At 42.2% G+C, this 24036-nt stretch overlaps 1 protein-coding gene across 1 annotated transcript in view; it reads right to left on the reverse strand.

Moving 5' to 3' along the window:
• The window catches only part of snx29 (sorting nexin 29), a 538494-nt gene that overhangs the window by 500974 nt on the left and 13484 nt on the right, over positions 1–24036 (reverse strand). The window contains exons 2-3 of the mRNA XM_080207008.1: positions 14943–15007; positions 518–570 (exon numbers count right to left, since the gene is read on the reverse strand). Coding sequence (XP_080063134.1) covers positions 518–570; positions 14943–15007 — 118 coding nt within the window. The remainder of the gene's footprint in view (positions 1–517; positions 571–14942; positions 15008–24036) is intronic.

A 24036-nucleotide genomic window follows, 5' to 3' on the forward strand; every position in this document is an offset into this window, starting at 1 on the left:
GGAAAAGGTAGGAGAATGGGGAATAAGAAAAATATCAGGCATGATTGAATAGCAGAGCAGACTCAATGGGCCGACTGGCCTAATTCTGCTCCTATGTCTTATGGTCTAATGATCAACGATTAGGGGGAAAAAGCAGTAAAATGAGGTTGAGAAACATATTCAGCCATGTTTGAATAGCAAAGCAGACTCAATGGGCTGAATGCTGCTTCTATATCTTACAATCTAAAGCACTTTGCACAAAGCCCATGATCTTTGGATTCAGAATCAAGGATGTTACCATTGAGCAAAGACTTGGTTGAGGAAAGGAGTGATTTAAAGTTTATTTATTAAGTTACAAACAAATTAACAAAAATTTTAAAAAGTACTCTACACACCTGAAAATATATTTCTTCATTGATTAAAAACAATAAACTAAATTCTGAAAATCTGAAATGAACACAAATATGCTAGTAACACCTCATACAAAGCAATAAATAAATCAATCACAAAGTCAGGAACAAATTGGTATTTCTCTTACCGACTGTCAGTGTCGGATGCAATTTCCTTTCTTCCTCCAAAACGAATTTGGCACTATATTTGAACAAGGGAAGATGAGCAATGATAAATGCAGGGAAAAGGAAATATTTCATAAAATGCAGACTGGCGACCTTAAAGTCTCAAAAAGCTAACAATACATTTGTACAAGTTAACAACCATCCATCTTGTTTCAATATCTGAGAGCTTGGCTTTGGTAATATATCATTCAATCAAATCACATCCTGAAACTAACTGAAGACAGCGTTATGAAACACCTCCTCTTTACGCAATGAATACATCATCATGCAAATAACGGAACCCTTTGCACATTATACAATCAATGCCCCCTAGAAAAAGCAACAGACTGCATGATATTCGCTACTAAATTACATTTATTGAACTCAACAAAGTGGCCTTTTTACCAAACTTCTCACAAGTTGAGGCTGTATATTTGAAGTTCCAACATCTGAGTATGGCAGTAGAAGGAAGGTAACAAGGAAAGAAAAGGCATCTCTTAATGCAGGTATTTTATGAACTACAAAAACAGAAAAGCATGATCTTACTGTTCTCAAAGTCTGCAATCACATTCATTGTACAAGGTTTGAAACCTGAAGTTTCTGTGGTCTCATCAGAAATGAGTGAGAGTGATGTGGCCAAAGGGATTGTTTGGAAGCTGAAGCAATGCATCAATAAACAATGAAAAGATTTTTTGCCGTGACAAAAGGGTCAGTTGGTTCAGCAGCAATTCCAAAGTGAATTCAGCTGAAACAAGAGGGTCATCTCAAATGACTCACTAGTTAAGCTATGTTCCAAATAATTGTGTACAACAAACTGGCATGAAGACCAAGTGAAAAAAAACACAAAAGACAATTCTGGCAGCCATAACATTAAACACATCAAAAATAAGGTTTACAATAATTGAGAATGGTAATACAATGGGCAAAGCAATAATCACTATGATCCAATTTCTGTGCTGATGAGCTGACTCAGGCAGTACAAAGAGACCCAGAAAATCATAGATTAATGGCACTGGGAAAAATAAAGAAAAACTCTGGGAAGAGCACGAAAGAGAAATGAAGTGTTTGAATTTTACTTTTAAAACAATGAAAATGGAAGAAAAAGCAATAGCTAAATAGGAGAACAGGAACTCCAAAAACATGAGGGATGTGCAGGTATGTTCTAACCATGAAAAGCAGGATAAATCCAGCAGATCAGCGCCAACATCAGTCTCCTTGAAATTATCACTAAAGTGATGAAGGCATCGTCAGCAGTGCTTATTAAGCATCACTTACGCGGCAATAACCTGCTCACTGATGCTCAGTTTGGGTTCTGCAGAGCCACTCGGCTCCTGACCTCAATACAACCTTCGTCCAAACATGGATAAGAGCGGAACACAAAAAAGATGCGAGAGAGACTGTACATGATTTCAAGGCAGCAGTTGACCGATTGCTTTTTTTAAAATTCATTTTACAGGATGTGGGCATTGCTTGCTAGACTAGCATTTTTATTGCCCGTTCCAAATTTCCCTCAAGGAAGTAGTGGTAAGCTGCCCTCTTGAACCACTGCAGTCTCTGAGATGTAGGTACACCCAGAGTGCTGTGAGGGAAGGAGTTCCACTATTTCGTCTCAGCAATGCTGAAAAAAACAGTGATGTACTTTCAAGGCAGAATGGTGAGTAGCTTGAAGAGGAACTTCCAGATGGTGTTCCTAGATGTCTGCTGCTCTTGTCCTTCAAGATGGTAATGGTTCTGAGTTTGGAAAGTGCTGCCTAAAGAATCTTAGGGAGTTCTGCAGTGCGTTTTGTAGATGATACACATAGATGCCACTGTTCATCAGTATTTGAGGGAATGAATGCTTGTGGAGGGGTAGCCATCAAGAGGGCAGTTTTGAGTGCTGTCGAGTTTCTTGAAATTACTGGAGAAGATTCTTAGGGATAACTGATACAGTAAATGGTAGAGCCCTTAGAAATATTAGCATTCAGAGGGATCTAGACATATAGACCCATAATTCCCAGAAGGTGGAAACTCAGGTGGACGAGATAGTCAAGAAGGTTTATGGCATGCTGGCCTTCATCAGTCAGGGCATTGAGTATAGGAATTGGAAAATCATGTTGCAACTGTATAAAGCTGATTAGGCCGCATCTGGAGTATTGTGTACAATTCTGGTTGCCACACTACCAGAAGGATGTTGATGCATTGGAAAGGATGCAGAAGAGATTTACCAGCATGTTACCTGGTTTGGAGAGTATGAACTATGAAGAAAGGTTGAACAAACTTGGATTGTTTTCACTGGAGCATCAGAGGATGAGGGGGAACCTGATACAGGTTTACAAGATTATGACAGGCTTAGATAGATTGGATAGTCAGAGTCTTTTTCCCAGGATCAAAGCATCAATTATTTGGGGGCATAAATTGAAAGTGAGAGGGGGAAAGTTTAAAAGAAAGATGTAAGGGGCACATTTTTCACAGAGGGTGGTGAATGCCTGGAAAGCAAAGCCAGCAGGGGTGGTGGAAATAGGTTTTATAACAACGTTCAAGAGGCATCTGGGGATAGATACATCAATATGGTGGAGAATAGAGTGATATGGACCTCGTAGAGGCAAGAAAATATTAGATTAGAAAGGCATCTGTGTCAGCACAGACTTGGTAGGCCGAAGAGCCTGTTCTTGTGCTGTACTGCTCTGTGTTCTTTGTTGGAACTGCACTCATCCAGGCAAGTTGAGAGCATTCCATTACACTCCTGACTTGTGCTTCGTAGATAATTGACAGGCTCTGGGGAATCAGGTGAGTTACACACTGCAGAATTCCTTGCCTTTGACCTGCTCTGATATACACAGTATTTATATGGCTAGTCCAATTCAGTTTCTGGTTAATGCTAATCCCCAGGATATTGATAATGGGAATTCAACAATATTAATGCCACTGAATGTCAAGGGATAATGTTTAAATCGTCTGGGGCTTGAATGTTACTTGCCAGTCCATGCCTGGATATTGTCCAGGTCTTGCTGCATTTGAACACGGACTCCTTCAGTATCTGAGTTGCCACAAGTGATACTGAACATTGTATAATCATTGCGAACATCCCCACTTCTGCTCTTTTGGTGGGAGGAAGGTCATTGATGAAGCGGCTAAAGATGAATGGGCCTAGGACATTACCCTGAGGAAGTGTTGCATTGATGTCCTGGAGCTGAGATGGGGCTCCTTGATGCCATATTCGGTCAAATACTGTCTTGACGTCAAGGGCAGTCACTCTCACCTCACCTCAGTGTTCAGTGGCATCAAGGAGCCCTGACAAAACTGATGTCAATAGGAACTGGAAGGAAACTCCCCGCTGGTCAGAGTCATATCCAGCACAAAGGAGAAAGATTATGATTGTTGGTGTTGTAGAATCAAACATCTGCATCTTCTTCCCACCAGAATGTTCGCTGATGATTGCACAATGTTCAGTACCAACTCCTCAGATACTGAAGCAATCCATGCCCATATTACAGCAGGAACTGGACATCATTCAGGCTTGAACTAATAAGTGGCAAAGAACATTCTCACTACACAAGTGCCAGGCAATGACCATTTCCAACAAAAGGGAATCTAACTACCTCCCCTAGACATTCAATTACATAACCGTTGCTGAATTCCCCACCATCAACAGCCTAGGTCATGCCTTACCAGAAACTGAGCTAGATCAGCCATATAAATACTGTGACTATAAGAGCAGATCAGAGGCTGGGAATTCTAAGACAAGTAACTCAGCTCCTGACTCGCCAAAGAATGACCAGCATCTACAAGGCATAAGATGGAATATTCTCTTGCTTGGATGAGTGTGACTGCTACAACAATCAAGAAGATGGACACCATCCAGATACTTGATCCATTTGATCAGTCCACTTCCATCACCTTAAAATGTTCATGCCCTCCATCGCCAATGCAGAGTGGCAGCACCTGTACCATATGCAAGGGGTGGCACAATGGTTAGCACTGCTGCCTCACAGTGCAGGGATTTGGGTTCAATCCCCAGCTTGGGTCATTGTCTGTGTGGAGTCTGCACATTCCCCTTGTCTGCATGGCTTTCCTCCGGATCCTCTGATTTCCTCCCACACTCTGAAAGACGTGCTGGTTAGGTGCATTGACTCGAACAGGCGCCGTAGTGAGATGACTAGGGAAATGCAGTGTTAATGTACATCTTACTTGCAACTAATAAATAAACTTTTAAAACGTTATATGCAGCAACTCCTTGCAAACCCGCAGCCTCTATCACCTAGCAGGATAAGGACAACAGATGCATAGAACACCTGCGCATGCAACTTCCCCTCCAAGCTACACAGAATCCTGACTTGGAACTATATCAGCATTCCTTCATTGTCGCAAGGTCAAAACCCTGGAACTCCCTTCCAGTAGTTCTCATTACCTTCTCAAGGGCAATTAGGGATGGGCATTAAATGTTGGCCTTGCCACCGACAGCCAATCCCACAAACAAATCAAGTGATCAACTTATTTTCTTATAAAACCTAGAATGAAATACTAAAAAATGGACCAGGATTAAGGAAACAGACTACAAATAGATTGTCTTCTCAGGGGTCCCTTTGATACAGCCTGCAACTAGAGTAACATAAAAAAAATCTAGTTTGTGCTTCTATTTTATGTAACAATATGGTCAAGATAATTGCTGTACAGATAAACAGTTTAGAAATATTTTCTGTTTCTGCTTCTTAACTGACCAGAATCTTGAGTTACTTGCATGCATTACAAGGCATAGAAATAGTGGCACACTGGAAGAAATTGAACAAAACTAAGAAATTAACATGTGAAATTAGAAAAAGTGATCAACATCTTTTTAACGTTCTATGATACTTTTTTCACATGATATTTGATAAACTTGTCCTTTTGTTGCAGAATAAATGACTTCTGGGTAGACCCATTACTCTGGAGGTTTTACTTAGATTATATGACTGAAAGCATGACTGCAAGAATACTGTCAGACACAGGAAATTGCAGTTTGACTGTGGTTCTTTTCCACATGCAAACATGAGCTGAGCTTTTTTTTATTGCACAAGACAAGATCATAAGAAAGAGTGGGAGTAAGGCATTTAGCCCATCAGGCCTGCTCTGACATTCAGTAAGATCATGGCTGATCAGATTGTACCTTAGCTCCACTTTCCTACCTGGCCTCATAACCTTGGAATCCTTAATAGGCCAAGCAGCTAAACAAAATCAGATTTGAATATCCTAAATGATTCAGACTCCAATGCACTCTGTGGAAGGGTATTTCAAACACTAATGATCCTCTGCAAGAGCACCTCCTTATCTCAGTCTTATTTTGAGACTGTGCCTCCTAGCTCTAGATTACCTCGTGAGAGGAAATATTCTCTCAACATCTACCCTGCTAAGCCTCCTCAGAATCTTATGTTTCATTCAGATTGCCTCTTAATTGTTCGAAACTCCAATGCATACAGGCATAGCCTACGCAACCTTTCCTCAAAGAACAGCCACTTCATCCCAGCAATCAGCCAAGTGACCCCTATCTGAACTGCCCCAATGCAAGCATATCTTGAATAAGTAGACCAAAACTGTGCCAGTCCAACCAATGCCCCGAAGAGTTGTAACAACAACTATAAACTATTCATTATTTATAATTGTACTGCCAGCCAAACATTGCCCAAGAAACTTGAAGGGGATGGAGGTGGAGTGGGGGATGATTCAAGCCAGGAATGGTGACAAGTTTGGAAAAGGGCAGAGGACCAGTGATGCGTTAGGATAGGGTCTGGGGAAAGGAGAGACAAAGTCGGAATAAAACATGGCATGACTGGATGCCTGTATGCATAAGAGATGAGAGAAGCTGGGGTTGTTGTCCTTAGAGCAGAGAAGGCTAAGTGAAGATTTAATAGTGATGTTCAAAGTCATGTAAGGTAAATAAAAGAAATTTTTTCCACAAGCAGAAGGGTCAGTAAACAAAGGACAAAGGTTTAATCCATTGGCAAAAAGCACAGGTGAAATCTTTTCTTGCACAGTAAGCTGTGGTGATCTGAAATGGCCTGCTTCAAAGGGTGGCGAAAGAACATTTAATAAAGTTTTAAATGGGAAACATCTGCAAGACTTTCTTGAAAAGGGACAAATTGAATAGCTCTTTCAAACAGCTGTTTTCGGTACAACGGGCCTCTTTGGTACTATATCATTCAATGTTACAAACAGAAATAAGGGAAGTAATGAGCTGGCGTACAGATTAGCAACTGAAATACACACATAACAAAGATATCACTAATTGTTTGCTTGTTGCCATGACCATCCACACCACTTTCTCTTTCAACAATCTCAACTGTCATCTTCTACCCACGAAAATTACTTCATCCTTGGTTTCCATTCGAACACTACATTTCCGGCAACTACAACTGATACACTATCCTGCTGTACAACTCCCTCATCACTGCTTGCTGCCCCAACTACACAGTAACCCCCTCTGGGCCTAATATTCACCAAACCTTTCACTGCCTCTCTCTCCCTGAGCTCAATACCTCCTTCAACTCAATACCTCCTTCAATTCTACTGCCATCAGCCCACACCTCAAAAAAATACTTCCAATATTTCCACTCTCCCCAAACCTCCTCATACTTCTCTATCATACTTAAATATTAATGATATGTCAATTGTTGTTAAACTATATGCAACTGCCACATGTAAAGTGGCACTTGGTGTGGTTATGAGGTATATGCTTATAATCTTTCACCCTGTGAATAAATCTAAACTGAGTAAACTTTGGCTTAGTTTCATTCTTAACCAACAGACTATCGCCAACAGGAATTTAACATTGAACCTCTTCATCACTCAACTCAAGTCCAACCTCCTGAACCTTTCAATTCCCTACTCCATCTGGAGTCATATAATCCCATGAACTGAAAATAAATTAAAAACCCAGGCTAATTAGGAAGGAAAACAAATCTGGAAACTTGTTCTCTGATTCCCTTTGACAATTAAAAGTAATCCAGGGGACCAACCTTGCCCTGATTAATGCGACAAAGTACAATAAACTCCCACCATTTGCAACTTATTTTTTACTTACACAAACACAATCACCCAACGTGGCCTCAAGTCTCCTGTCCATCCACAATTTAAGCATTAAAAGTTTCTAACTGGAAATATATTGGTCCTGAAGTAAAGAAAAGCCAGCATTCAGAAGCCATGAAAAACAAGGCACCTGTGATGCATTTCTCCTTTAGGATGTGTGCACTGTGCACATGGCATCTCTAATAGCATTTGATTTGCTGTGATTTACAGCATACATCAACTCCAGTATTTTACAGTACAGCACTTCACAAAAAAATGAATGAATCAGAATCAAGCAGCAAGCGTCCCAGGAAAGTGATGATACTTCCACAGAAAGTCACAAATCTTAGACTGAAAAATGCAGCAAACACAGCTATCATGTTGGCTCAATGAATCCACAATCAGGATGAGATAATCTGAAGAAAAAGGGCCAGCGTTAATGCTCCTGGTGGTCGTATTGCCAGCTCAACTTCTGTGAGTTAAAAAGTAAAGTTTATTTATTTGTCACCAGTAGGCTTACATTTACACTGCAATGAAGGTACTGTGAAAAACCCCTAGTCGCCACACTCCGGCACCAGTTTGGGTATACTGAGGGAGAATTTAGCATGACCAATCCACCTAATCAGCACAACTTTGGACTTTGGGAGGAAACCAGAGCACCCGGAGGAAACCCATGCACACAGAGAAAGAATGTGCAAACTTCACACAGACAGTGACCCAAGCTAGGAATCAAACCCGAGTCCCTGGAGCTGCGAGGCAGCAGTGCTAACCACTGTGCCACCAGGCCACCCATGAACTTGGGGGAAGGTTGCATCAGCTGACTATGCAGCTGCAGAAGAGTTTCACAAGATGCTGCAAGAATACATTGAGGAGAGACTCAAACTTTAACACATTCAAAACTGACCTGTTCTAGAAGAAAACGCCAAATAGAATCAACATATCGAAAGAAAGGTCATCTCCTGCCTTTAAAGCAGCAAAGGACAGACTAAAATTTCTAATATGTAAGGCCAGTATTTAAAAATTCTGCGACCAGCCTAACAAGTATGCCACTGTGGTAACTGACTTCATTAGTAAGCGTGTAGAAGACTGTGTGCCAGGGAAGCAAATCCATGTGTTCCCCATCCGGAAACCAAGGATGAATAGGGATATCCACTGCTTGCTGAAGTCCAAGTCTGAGGTGTTGAAATCAGGTGACACTGACCAATACAAGAAATGATGTGGAGTTGTCAGCGTTGGACTGGGGTAAACATCGTAAGAAGTCACACAACCAGGTTAAAGTCCATCAGGTTTATTTTGTAGCACAAGCTACTAGCTTTCGGAGCGCTGCTCCTTCAACAGGTGAGTGGGAGTTCTGTTCACAATCTCAATTTACAAGATAATGGTTGGAATGCGCGTCTTTACAGATGATCAAGTCTTAAAGGTACAGACAACGTGAGTGGAGAGAGGGTTAAGCACAGGTTAAAGGAAAGTGTATTGTCTCCAGACAGGACAGTTAGTGACACTTTATAAGTCCGGGCAAGTTGTGGGTATTACAGATAGTGTGACATGAACCCAAGATCCCGGATGAGGCCTCCTCATGCGTGCAGAACTTGGCTTTCAGTCTCTGCTCAGCGACTCTGTGCTGTCATGTGTTGTGAAGGCTGCCTTGGAGAATGCTACCTGAAGATCAGAAGCCAAATGCCCATGACCGCTGAAGTGTTCCTGAACAGGAAGAGAACACTCTTGCCTGGTGATTGTTGAGCGGTGTTCAGTCATCCATTGTTGTAGCTTCTGCATGGTGTCTCCAGTGTACCTTGCCTCGGGACATCCTTTCCTGCAGCGTATCAGGTAGACAACATTGGCCAAGTTACAAGTGTATGGACCGTGTACCTGGTGGATGATGTCCTCACATGAGCTGATGGCAACCGTGTCAACGATCCAGCACAACGATCTTGCAGAGGTAGCTGTGGCAGGGTTGTGTGGTGTCGTGGTCACTGTTCTCCTGAAGGCTGGATAGTTTGCTGCAGACAATGGTCTGTTTGAGATTGTGCGATTGTTTGCAGGCAAGAAGTGGGGGTGTGGGGATGGCTTTGGCAAGGTGTTCGTCTTCTTCTCTCCATTCACGGTGTCTGTACCTTTAAGACTCGATTGTCTGTAAAGACTCACATTCCAACCATTATTTTGTAAACTGAGTTTGTGTCTTCATATGCCGTTTGTGAACAGAACTCCCACTCACCTGATGAAGGGGCAGTGCTCCGAAAACAACTGGGTTGTGCTACCAAATAACCCTGTTGGACTTTAACCTGGTGTTGTGATACTTCTTACTAAATAGATCCATCAAAGATGCCAAAAGACAATATCAGACAAAGCTAGAGTCCCAGGTTAGCCACACTGACGCCCGCCAACTATGGCAAGGTTTGCAAGACGTAACGGGCTACAAGATGAAGGCATGTAAAATTGCCAGCTCCAACGCATGCCCCCCTGCCCCCCACCCCCGATTAGCTCAGTGCATTCTACCCCGTTTTTCAGCAAGAGGTGAGCAAGAGCTTGCCCTCCACCCTGGAAACCCTGGATGAACCCGTATCTGGGGTCACCACTGCAGATGTCAGAGCAGCTTTCTTGAAGGTCAACCAACAAAGAGTGATCGGCCTAGATGGGGAACCCAGACGTGCATTCAGATCCTGCGTGGATCAGCTGGCGGGGGTATTCACAGACATCTTCAGCCTCTCTTCACAACAATCTGAGGTCCCTATCTGCTTCAAGAAGACGACCATCATCCCGGTACCCAAGAAAAACCAAGCAGCATGCCTTAATGACTATTGGCCAGTGAATCTGACATCCATCATTATGAAGCGCTTCGAAATATTAGTCGAGGCACGAATCAATTCCAGCCTCCCAGACTACCTGAATCCATTACAGTTTGCCTACCACTGCAACAGGTCTACAGCAGATGCCATTTCCCTGGCCTTGCACTCAACCCTGGGACATCTAGATAACAAGGACACCCATGTCAGATTCCTATTTGTTGACTACAGTTCAGCCTTCAACACTATTATTGCCACAAAACTCATCTCCAAACTCCATGGCCTGGGCGTCGGCAGCTCCCTCTGCGACTGGATGCTGAACTTCCTAACTTACATATCACGATCAGTAAGGATACATAACAACACCTTCTCCATGATCATCCTCAACCCCAGTGCCCCACAAGGTTGTGTTCTTAGCCCCTTATTAAATTCCTTATGTACCTATGATCGTGTGGCCAAATTCCCCTCCAATTCGATTTTCAAGTTTGCTAACGACACCACCGCAGTGGGTCATATCTCAAACAATGATGAGACAGGGAACAGGAATGAGATAGAGAATCTGGTGAACTGGTGCAGCAAAAAATGACCTCTTCCCCAATGTCAACAAACGAAGGAGGTTGTCATCGACTTCAGGAAGCATAAAGGAGAACATGCCCCTGTCTACATCAACGGGGATAAAGTAGAAAGGGTAGAGAGTTTCAAGTTTTTAAGTGTCCAGATCACCAACCGCCAAACCTGGCTCAACCCCACCCCATGCCAACACTATAATTAAGACAGCTCACCAAAGGCTCTACTTTCTCAGAAGACTAAGGAAATTTGGCATATCAGCTACTACTCTCACCAACTTTTACAGATGCATCACAGAAAGCATTCTTTCTGGTTGTATCACAACTTGGCATGGCTCCTGCTCTGCCCAAGACCGCAAGGATCTACAAAAGGTTGTGAATGTAGCCCCATCCGTCACGCAAACCAGCCTCCCAACCATTAACTCTGTCTACACTTCCCGCTGCCTCAGCAAAGCAGCCAGCATAACTGAGGACCTCACGCACCCCGGACATTCTCTCTTCCACCTTTTTCCTTTGGGAGAAGATACAAAAGTCTGAAGTCACATACCAACTAACTCAAGAACAGCTTCTTCCCTGCTGCTGTCAGGCTTTTGAATGAACTTATCCTGCATTAAGTTGATCTTTCTCTATACCCTTACTATGACTGTAACATTACATTCTGCACTCTCTCCTTTCCTTCTCTGTGAATGGTATGTGTTGTCTGTATAGCGCTCAAGAAACAATATTTTTCACTGGATGTTAATACGTGACAATAATAAATCAAATCAAATCAAATCAAATGTGCCAATGTGGTTTGTCTTAAGTGCAAGCCAATGTTAGCTTAAAGATCAGAAAAACTCAAACTTTTAAAGGGAAAAATAAATCTTCTCTGCCAGACTTTTGTAAGGCCAATAGCATTGCCTGGATTACAGTAGTAGTATCTGAAAACTATTTCTAGAATTGCTTCCTGCCACAGGTCAGCCTTTCAAGGCTCTACTGATCTTTGATAATACACCTGGACATCCACAATCCCTTGCAGAGAGCTATCCAGAGGTTGACATCAGTTACCTAGTCAATGGACCAGGGAGTCATTGCGTTATTTAAGGGTTACTGCAGCCAAAAAAGTTTTAGCCACATTCTTCATCTTAAGAAAGCAGAGCCTTCAATCACAGACTGTGATTGCTGGCAGGAATTCAATTTCCTCATAGCAGTCAGCATAATTAAGAACTCATGGGATTAAGTTAAAGCTGCAGCCATAAATGCCTGTGGAAAATAGTCTGGCCCGAGGTTGTGAATGAGTTCCCAGGGTTCCCGAACGTGGTTGGTGAAGTGGAGTAAACACAATAAGAAGTCCAACAGGTTTATTTGGTAGTAAATGCCACTAGCTTTCAGGATTTGCTCCTTCGTCAGGTGAGTGGGAGTTCTGATCACAAACAGAGCATACAAAGGCACACACAGTTTGCAGAATACTGATTAGAATGTGAGTCCTTACAGTTGCCAGGATTGTTGACTTGGCAAAAAAAAAGTTGGAGAGGAGGGATTTCAAGACCCAACGAAAGAAGAAGTGGATGAGTTGCTTCAATCTCATCAGGGGGAATTCTCTACGGAATATATGGTTGAACTGATGAAATGAAATGAAAATACACAGCAGCAGAAGCAGGAAAAAAAAGCCTAAAGGAGGCATATTTTATAACCATGATAGTCGATCTCATAAGATCAGCTGAAGATTTGAACAAGCAGAATACAGACCATGATACAAACATGGGAAGAAGCGTTGCCTATTATACAGCAATTGACACTGCTATTGCTCCTTGCTGAGAACTTTACAAAAATGAAAAGGAAAATGTGCAATAGTCAAAAATAACATTACTCTTTTCATCCACATCAACACTGACATCAGCCACTTCATCTACTTCCTCTTTCTCCACTCTCAAGTTCTGTCCTGTAATCTATAAGTGTGACAAACGTTATTGTACTGTACTCTCAGGGATAGTTGTTATAACCTCTGAGTGACAAATTTAACATTGTCTTTGTTTATGGGCGGCATGGTGGCACAGTGGTTTGCACTGCTAGCTCACAGCGTCAGGGAGCGGGTTTGATTCCCTGCTTAGTCAATGTCTGTGTGGAGTTTGCACATTCTCCCCATATATACATGGGTTTCCTCCCACAATCTGAAAGACATGCCAGTTAAGTGCACTGGCCATGCTAAATTCTCCCTCAGCGTACTTGAACAGGCGCCAAAGTATGGCAACTAGGGAATCTTCAGAATAACTTCATTGCAGTGTTAATGTAAGCCTGCCTGTGACTAATAAATAAATTTTACTTTACTTTCATTGTCAATTTACCTGTCAAATTAATTGTCAAAATAGTCTTACATTTACTCAAACACATTGTTTTTATTGCCTCTGCTCCTTTCAAAGAAATTGATTTTAGGATGACTGGATACACTATGGCCACATGGCACAAGTCACATTTTGCCATTTTTTTCTCCCCATGTGCCAGTTGAGGTGTCAGGTTTATTTTCATTTTAAAATTGGTCTTATGGAATACATGCACCATTCACAATTTTACCTTTTGCAAGAGTTCATGGGAACATAGCCCCCATGAATGCTGGGACTCTGCTGTTCGTATCTCTCCCACAAGGTGACCTCCACCCTAGCCAGAAACAGGTCCAACCTTCACTTAAAGAAATTCAGCCTATCAGCACATACTGTACAAAGCAGCAAACTGTTCCACAGATACTCTATTCTGGGAAAAGAAGAATCTTCTAACATGTAATATTGCCCGGACATAACTCGAAGAGTGACTCTGATCCATCCTAACCTGTTTAATTTGAAACAGTTTGTCCACGCAATCTAGTCCAAAGCATTGATTTGGTCTTCATGTCCAAACCTCTGTTTGGCCTCACCCCTCCCCACTCACTGCAAATTCCAACATGAGAGCATGCACACTTCCTCGTCAGTCTAACATTCTTTAAACTCTCTCTGTGTATCATCTCACCATGCATGTTTTCCACCTCCATTCAAAAGATTTCCCAGAACACCATCATGTTCTGGTTGCCATAACTAACCATTTTCCTTTCACTGTTTGTTGGCCCCCCCACCCCACTCCATGCTGTCTTTCATGGCTTTGATGTGACAATCTGTCTCACCTTTGATCATGAGGATTAATTTGTTACAACGCGACAGTGATTCAAAGTAAATTTGAAACACTGCCTGGCTATTCCAAAAGAGTTTAAGTGCACAGAATGAAGAAAATCAAGATCAGTACTGCACCCCAAATTTCATCAATCTTCACATTCATTAAATTACATAAATAAATGAATCTAAGACTCTAAGAGCACACTGTGGAGAATCATGAAAATGCACTTATACTCTCCAAGAGAGCATGACCCAATAATTCAATTAGAAAATTTTTTATTTTTCTGTATATATAAATAGTTCTAAATTATCTTTCTGTAAATGCATGCAAGTTGACAATCTGAGTAATATGTTATATTTCAGTGTGGAAATTGTGAAACACTTCCAGTTACAATGACATCAATAAGGTGGTGTTTCACAGAAAAGACTTAGCACTAGTAAGACACGTAATCATAGACATTTTAAATATCATTTTCACTGCCCTATTGAAGTGACATTGCAAAAATACTTCAAATACATTTTCTATGAGCTGATGAAAATCCTCCATAGTTTTCTGCTGTCTCTCATATTAGGTGTTACACCGTAAATGCGAACTAAATCACCTCAGGGAAGTGTCTCAGTTATAGTTAAAGCAGAGATTAACAACTCCACGGGGAATCAACTCATCAGAAGATTTCAAAATTCTGTATCAGACATCCAGGGCTCAGCTGCTTCGACTCAAAACACCTATTCAATGAATCAGCACTTCACAACTTGGGTCAGTTTGCACCAACCTACTTATTTCCTTGTGAAATATTAACTTTTGTGTTTTCACCAGAGATACCAGGGGACCTACTGTGCGTCGCCAGCATTCTTGTTCTTATCAACCCATAAACTACTTTCTAACTTATAAATGAAAGTTAGTGTAATAAAAGTTTTATTTACCTGCTTAACAGCATCAAGAAGTCTTTCAAGCAATGACTGCCTCCTACTGTCATTTTGTTGGGACACTGAAATCAAATTAAATGTACAGAATTAGATGCAAGCTATGTTACAGACATTGAGTTATAGAATCATAGAACAGTTACATCACGGAAGGAGGCAGAAGAAAGCATTTCCTCATGTCACACTTCTTCTTTGCCAATCACATTAAAACGGAGTTGCCTGGTTCTTAATCCTTCCAAAATCTGTCCACATCTCTCATGTTTTTGAACGCCTCCATCAAATCTCCTCCAAACCCTCTTTTCTCGAAGGCAAACAATCTCAACTTTCCCAATGTGACTGAAGTTCATCAACTTTGGAACCCATTCTCATGAATCTTTTCTGCACCCTCCATAACACCTTCGCATCCTTCTGAAAATGTGGTGGCAGGACTGGATACAATACTCCAGTTGACACTAAACCAGTGAAGCCCAGGATGCAGCGTGCTTTATTACCCATTTTCTCAACCCACCCTCCCACCTTCAATAATTTCTACACATACAACCTCAGGCCCCTCTGCTCCTGCACCCCATTTAGAATTGTACCCTTATTTTTACATTGCTTCTCCTTGTTCTTCCCACCAAAATGAGCAACTTCACAATTCTTTGCACTAAATTTCATCTGTCATTTGTCTGTCCTTTTCGCCTGCCTATGTCCTTTTAGATTTGATCCTCCTCTTCTGAGTCCCTTGATGACAGCTTCCATTCTGCTTTGAAAGGTTCTCAGATGGGTGTACGTCTCATGAGTGATCTGCAGAATTTGTTACATGCAAGGCAGGTGATGCTTTAAGTGTCAGACAAATGAGGTATCTGGAGGTTCACATGCTCTGTCACCTCAATTTCACCTCTCCGTGTTCCCAACAAAGTCTCTTTGGTGCCTTCCTACATTAACCATCTCTATTTTAGTTGGTAAAAAGCCAGGGACTCCCATGGGTTGGCAGGGATATTTGATCTCTTCAGGGGTGTTTTGAGGACATCCCTAAAGTCCTTCTACTGTCTTTCTGGGAGTCTCCTGCCATGACGAGTGGCTTCATGAATCTGGTGTCAGACATGTAAATCACTGTCTCAACCAGCGGAGCTGATTAGTGCCTCTATTCAGGGTATGTTGGTTTGGGAGTTAATGCTGCTACTGAACTTTCTTCCTACCAGATTTGAAAGATCTTATTTCTGCACTGCTGATGATACCTTTCCAACGTAATAGGAGCAGGAGGAGGCCATCCAGCCCCTTGAGCCTGCCCCGCCATTCAATAAGATCATGGCTGATCTGTCGTGGCTCAGTTCCACATTCCCACCCTCTCCCCATAGCCCTTAATCCCCTCGCTTATCAAAAACCCATCAACCCGCGTCTTAAAAATATTTAACGAGGTAGCCTCCACCACTTCAACGGGCAGAGAATTCCAGAGATTCACCACCCTTTGAGTGAAGAAGTTCCTCCTCAACTCCGTTCTAAGCCGCCCCCCCTTTATCTTGAGGCTGTGCCCCCTAGTCCTGCTGTCCTTTCTGAGCGGGAAGAATCTCTCCACCTCTATCCTATCCATCCCATTCATCATCTTATACGTCTCAATGAGGTCTCCCCTCATTCTTCTAAACTCTAACGAGTACAAGCCTAGTTTATTCAGCCTCTCCTCATAGCTCAAGCCCCTCAACTCCGGTATCAGCCTAGTAAACCTCCTCTGCACTCCCTCCAAGGCCAAAATATCCTTGCGTAAGTGCGGCGACCCAAACTGCACACAGTACTCCAGCTGCGGCCTCACCAATGCCCTATACATTTTGAGGTGCCTGCTGCAGGTTATCAGTCTCCTAGGCATACAGGAGTGCAAAGATCACTGCTATAGTAGCCTTAGTCAGAAGTTTGACATCCAGGGTCTGAAATACTCTTTTCCCTACTTTAACACAGTTCATCCCACAGGTCACAATCCTTCCAAGTTTTCATTATCTGCAACACCCAAGTTTAAATAATTAATATATATCTAGATGTTAACCAATGTATAACGAAAGCATCATGAAAAACAGGCTACTTCCTCATTCACTTTTCTTCTTCACAGCACACTGCCATTTTTCTCTGCATAATAGTTAGTTTAAATAATTTATGTCATATGAAGCACTCAAAGTTTCTTCAGACACCATTAAGTAAGGCAATAAATAAATAGAAGTCTTTCTTTTCTATCACACTTTATGGAATTTAAGCAATATTTCTGGCAATATCCTTTGGCTCACAGAAAGAAATGCCTTGGAGGAATTGCATGTCATATTGTTTGATTCGATTTTTTTGATTTGATTTATTATTGTATTACATACAACCTCAGGCCCCTCTGCTCCTGCACCCCACGTATTATATGTATTAATATACAGTGAAAAGTATTGTTTCTTGTGCACAATACAGAAATCATACCATTCATAAAGAAGGAAGTGAGAGAATGCAGAATGTAGTGTTGCAGTCATAGCTCAGGTGTTGAGAAAGATCAACTTAGTGCAAGGTAGGTCCATTCAAAAGTCTGACAGCAGCAGGGAAGAAGCTGTTGAGTTGGTTGGTACGTGACCTCAGATTTCTGTATCTTTTTCCCAAGGGAAGAAGGTGGAAGCGAGAATGGGGTCCTTAATTATGCTGGCTGCTTTGCCGAGGCAGCGGGAAGTGTAGACAGAGTCAATGGACGGGAGACTGGTTTGCATGATGAATTCAGCCAAAGTATTTTATTATCAACTGTTCAGTAACACAGAACAAGCAATTATTATAGTAACATTATTCACCATTCCATGACAGAGAGGTTAGACTGAATACTTACTCCCAGGTTTTTGCCAATAGTTTAAGAGCCAAAGTTGAGACTAAGCAGGCATTCCACTTTCCTTTCTTTCTACTTAACCACCCCACAGAATACATTACAAAAATGACACAAAAACTTTGGTGTCTCTCATTAAATCACTGTGAACTGAATCATGTAACTCCTACAGTGCAGAGGGAGGACATTCGGCCCATCAAGCCTACAGTGACAAAATCCCTCCTAGGCCCTATTTCCATAACCCTATACATTTCCCTAATCTCCCTGACACCAAGGGGCAATTTGCCATGGCCAATCCACCTAACCTGCACATCCTTCGACTGTGGCAGGAAACCCACACAGACAAAACTGTTTTCAGTTCAACTCATACTAAAATGACCCATGCCCATAACTCTTGCCCTAAACTTCGTTGTATGCAATTTGATGTTATTTAGATAGGAAAATGCATCCAATCATATTTCTTAGTAAAGACAATTATAATTCAGGTCAGAAATGCCAAAGTGTTTTATGAAGTCCACCTTGATCATAAGTGTCGCAATTTGCATTTGGCTAGGGTGAGCATGAGATGTTTCACTTCAGATATGATTCAACTGACCCACTAGGGAGCTTTTATCAAACTAAGTTTATTTAAAAATACAGTTAACAAAGAAAATTAGCAATAATTTTTATCAGTTACAAACAAGAAAACAATGATATTATATAAACCTTAACAACTAAACATTGTTTCAACCAAACAAATCCCATAAACAAAACCATTTACAAGGGGTTAGGTGGATTGGCCATGGCAAATTGCCCCTTGGTGTCAGGGAGATTAGGGAAATGCATGGGGTTATGGGAATAGGGCCTGGGAGGGATTTTGTCACTGCAGGCTTGATGGGCTGAATGTCCTCCCTCTGCACTATAGGAGTTTAACACAGAAAATACAAATGCTTTCATGATCCTGGAACTTAGTCCTTTGCTTGGATGCTGCAGTTCTCTTGAGACACACACAGACAAGCTTGGAGTCAGAACAGCTTCCCAAAACACCAGGGAGCGAGAAAGAGGCTCTAGGTGCTAAGTAGCCAACTACCAACAGCAGAATTTTCACTCCAGGAAGGCAAGAAACATTGCTTCCTGCTGGCCAGAGAACGTGCAAAACTAGGGAGAGAGAGAGAGAGAGAAACACTGCTTTTCAGTCGGATATCCACCCAATTCTTAACGAAACAGCAGTTAGCAGCCAAACTAAAAGTGAAACCTTGAATTCACTATGAAAAAAAATTGTCCAAAATACATGACCTGCCAGCCTGTCTTCCCGTAGCAATGCAGGCTCATAAAGATCCCAGAAAGTACCTGAGCTCAAAGTAACAATAAACAAAACCCCATTCAAAGCACTTAAGCAGCAATAAAAGGACTTCTAACCAGACAGTCCAGCAATAATGAAAAAAACTCAAAGCTGCTTATCTGCAGAGGAAATTTTTTAAAAATTTCTTAAAAGGTACACTAGTGTCACAAGATACGTTCTTCCAAAGTGCAGACATTTCCATTCAGAAACTAGTCAACTCATCAACCAAGTCCAGGAAAGTAAAACTCTGAAGCAAAATTGTGCATTCTTCATCCACTTTTGTTCTCCAGAAATTTTACACACCATGAGGCAAGTAACATTTGCGCCACACAAATGCCAGACAATTACAAGAACAGAGAATCCAACGATCTCTATTTGACATTTAATGGCATCAGTAACCCTGAATCAACATCCTGGGGGTTACCACTAATTAGAAACTGAACTGGACCCAGCCATATAAAATACTGTGACTACAAGAACAGGTCACAAGCTGGAAATTCTGCTCAATTTCTTACTCCCAAAGTCTGCCTACCGTCTACAAGACATACGTGATTGAATACACCTCACCCACCTGGATGAGTGAAGCTCTACTAATACTCAAGAAGTTCAACATCATCCAGGACAAAGCAGCCCATTTGATTAGCACCTATATACCACCTCCATCATCCAGTCTTAGTGGCAGCAGTGCTTACCATCTAGAAGATGCATTACAATTGTGTCCACATGTGGCTGGGGGGTGTAAAAGAATTGTATGAATTGTATCCGAAACTTGTATTAGAATGTGTGTGATGAAGTAGGTTCAAAATGGGAGATGGGATGAGACCAGCATGATTAATCAGCTCAATGTGTGTTACTTAATGTAATTAATATAGTAGTCAGACCAGCATGACTAGATGAAGTGTAACTAATATAATCAATGCATGTGACCCAACATAGTTAGTATGGTAGTCATTCATTAGTGAATGTAAACAGTAGCCACTCGGGAGGACAATGGACACTGCCCAGTTGTCCAACTTAATATGTGACAGTAGCAAAAAGGAGAGAATAAAGTAAGCATGTTTTTCTTCACTATTCGGTCCGAGTTAGCTAAACCACGATTATTATGTAAGCAGAACTGTCTAGATAAGGGCAAAGGTAACAACTACCATGGTTTCAAGAAGCAAAGGGATGTAACAATGGATGACCAATCTCAAGCAAGATAGATGAAGGGTCGACCCTGAAACAATGGTGGATAAACAAGGTTGAATTTTAAAAGTAAGATAAGAATCTTGAGATATGGAGCTGTAACGTGCATAAAAAGACTGTAAGCAGATGGTTCATTGGATTGTTCTGGACATCCCGGCTTTATTGTCTTGTGCTGGAAAATAAAGTCTACTGCTTGGAGGATTAAGACTCAGACTCTCTGTGTGGACAATGGAGTGGGAGGGTGGTGGAAGGAAGTATCTGGCACTATTTTGGAGGAATGACTTCACCTTTCCTCTTGTTGATGTTTCAAAGGAATTATAAGTCTAATGTTGGCTTGAAGTCAAATGTTAATTCTCTGAATTAACTTCTCTGAAATACATGTACTTAGACTATATTTGAATATATGAAAATAAATACAGTATTGTGCACTCTTATTATTCTAAATTTGGTGCCAAGAAAGCTATTGGTGGCACTCACTCCCAAAAAAGTCACACTACCAAGCAATTGACTTGAAAATCAGCTTAAGTTCTCTAAAGTAATTCCAAGGACACACATTAATTCAGCCTTTTTGGCTATACTACCAGCCTCAAGATAAAAGAGGGGCGGTTTAGAACGGAGTTGAGGAGGAACTTCTTCACTCAAAGGGTGGTGAATCTCTGGAATTCTCTGCCCGTTGAAGTGGTGGAGGCTGCCTCGCTAAATATTTTTAAGACGCGGGTTGATGGGTTTTTGATAAGAGAGGGGATTAAGGGTCATGGGGAGAAAGCGGGAAAGTGGAACTGAGCAGCGACAGATCAGCCATGATCTTATTGAATGGCGGGGCAGGCTCGAAGGGCTAGATGGCCTACTCCTGCTCCTATTTCTTATGTTCTTATGTTCTTATGAAATTCCGCATTCTTGCATTTATCATAATGAGTGCAAGGTGAAATACTTCAGTGCTGTAAAATCGATCTTTCAGCAGCATTACTGGTTTGGGAATAAGATATCAGAAATGGCGAGGGCTGCCCTTTAAGGCAGATCAGGAATGGATTCTGGAGTGGAACTGTTCACACCGGAACTCCAAACAAGCACAAGTGCAGGATGCACGAAGCTTGATATGCAGAGAAAAATGACGCTACTTTAACTACAAATAACCACAAATACAGCTCTGATGTAAATCTACAACTTGGAGAACCAGATCTGGAATTAATCACTTGGGATGAAGTATGAGAAATAAAATTAGAAATTGGGAAGTTTCATGTCTGACAGAGAAAAACATTCCAGAACAGCATGACAGGAACATAATAAAGGAAATAAGTACCAAGCTTACAAGCTTGTAAGGAATCTTGTAATCATAAGGAAAGATTTGCATTTATATAGTGCCTTCACTTCTCGTCCAGCTATCTATGAAGTAGTTTTGAAACGTGAACACAGTTGTAATGCAACAAAAGCTGTGGCCAATTTACGTACAGCTTGATCCCTTAAATAGCGACAAGCTAAGGACCAGATAATCTGTTTTAATTATGTTGGCTGAGGAATAAAATATTGTAGTCCACCAAGAAGAACTGCCTCACTCTTCTTCAAATTAGTGCCATTATTACAGATATAATTCCTACTCTGCCAACACAAAAAAATTAAAAATGCATCCAAAGCGTTCTCCCACAACTTGCACGTTTCATCAAGTCACACAAAACCCAGTCATGAAATATGACCATAATAATATACAAATGGGAGTTCAACAGATTTTCTACTCATATCATCCTCATTCAAGGGTTCCCAAACTGGGTTCTACGGGAGTCTCCCTGGGTTTCCATGACAGGCCAGGCTGATTTATACAGTTTGAGTTTAGTGCTGTTTCTGCTTGCTCAATCAGAAGCTAGCTTCTCCAGATTGGGTGGAGCTCAGGCAAGGAGCGGAGCAGGGTCTTAGCGAAGGAGCAGGGGGCAAAGAGAGGCCAGTGTGTGTTAGCAAGCAAGAGACGAGGGTGAGCGAACAACGAGGGTGAGCAAGTGAGAGATGAGAGCAACAGTGTGTGTGAGATGAGAATTAGTGTGCGTGAAAGTGTATGAGAGAAATGAAAGTGTGTGTGTGAGAGTTGAGAGTAAGAGTAAGAATGTGTGAGACCTGAGAGCGAACATCTGAGAGATCCGTGAGAGAGGTGGGAGTGAGAGCGAGTGTGTGAAGGATGACAGTGAGATGAGAGTGAGAGTGTGATGCATGTGTGAGAGATGAGAGAGAGAGAGTGAGTGCATGTGTGTATAAGAAAGTAGAAGTAAGTATAAGAAAGTATAAGAAGAATGTCTGAGAAAGTAGGGTCCCGAACCTGTGTCCTCTGTTTGAACATAAGAACATAAGAGATAGGAGCAGGAGTAGGCCATCTAGCCCTTCAAGCCTGCCCCGCCATTCAATAAGATCATGGCTGATCTGTCGCTGCTCAGTTCCACTTTCCCGCCCTCTCCCCATAACCCTTAATCCCCTCTCTTATCAAAAACCCATCAACCCGCGTCTTAAAAATATTTAGCGAGGCAGCCTCCACCACTTCAACGGGCAGAGAATTCCAGAGATTCAACACCCTTTGAGTGAAGAAGTTCCTCCTCAACTCCATTCTAAACCGCCCCCCCTTTTATCTTGAGGCTGTGCCCCCTAGTCCTACTGTCTTTTTTGAGTGGGAAGAGTCTCTCCACCTCTATCCTATCCATCCCATTCATCATCTTATACGTCTCAATGAGATCTCCCCTCATTCTTCTAAACTCTAACGAGTACAAGCCTAGTTTATTCAGCCTCTCCTCATAGCTCAACCCCCTCAACTCCGGTATCAGCCTAGTAAACCTCCTCTGCACTCCCTCCAAGGCCAAAATATCTTTGCGCAGGTGCGGCGCCCAAAACTGCACACAGTACTCCAGCTGCGGCCTCACCAATGCCCTATACAGCTGCAGCAAGACCTCCCTACTTTTATATTCAATCCCCCTCGCTATGAAGGCCAGCATCCCATTCGCCTTCCTGACCACCTGCTGCACCTGCAAGCTGGGTTTTTGCGACTCATGCACAAGGACCCCGAGGTCTCTCTGCACCGTCGCCTGCTGCAGTTTTTCGCCACGTAAGTAATAGTCCTTCCTACCATTATTCCTACCAAAGTGGACCACCTCACACTTGCCAACATTAAATTCCATTTGCCATTTCCTGGCCCATTCGCCCAGCCTATCTAGATCCTTCTGCAGGCTCTCCACACCCTCCCCACAATTTGCCGTTCCCCCAATCTTGGTGTCATCAGCAAATTTCGACACCCTACACTCGGTTCCCTCCTCCAGATCATCTATATAAATGGTAAAAAGCTGAGGCCCCAGCACCGACCCCTGGGGCACTCCACTAGTCACCATCCGCCAATCCGAATAGCACCCGTTGACCCCCACTCTCTGCCTCCTATTTGACAACCAATCCTCTATCCACGCTAACACCTTACCCCCAACTCCATGTCCCTCGACCTTCTGCAATAATCTCTTGTGAGGTACCTTGTCAAACGCCTTCTGAAAATCTAGAAAGACCACATCCACCGGCTCTCCTCTATCCACCGCCCTAGACACATCCTCATACAACTCCAGTAAATTTGTCAGACACGACTTCCCTTTAATGAAACCGTGCTGCGTCTGCTCTATCAAGCAATTCCCTTCAAAATGCCTCGCAATTTCCTCCTTAATGACAGATTCTAACATTTTACCTACCACAGACGTTAAACTAACCGGCCTATAATTCCCTGCCTTTTGCCTGGCACCCTTCTTAAACAACGGCGTAACATTAGC

This window comes from Carcharhinus amblyrhynchos, chromosome 18 (assembly GCF_965287045.1).
Source record: "Carcharhinus amblyrhynchos chromosome 18, sCarAmb.v2.hapA, whole genome shotgun sequence".
In the NCBI taxonomy this organism is placed as follows: domain Eukaryota; kingdom Metazoa; phylum Chordata; class Chondrichthyes; order Carcharhiniformes; family Carcharhinidae; genus Carcharhinus; species Carcharhinus amblyrhynchos.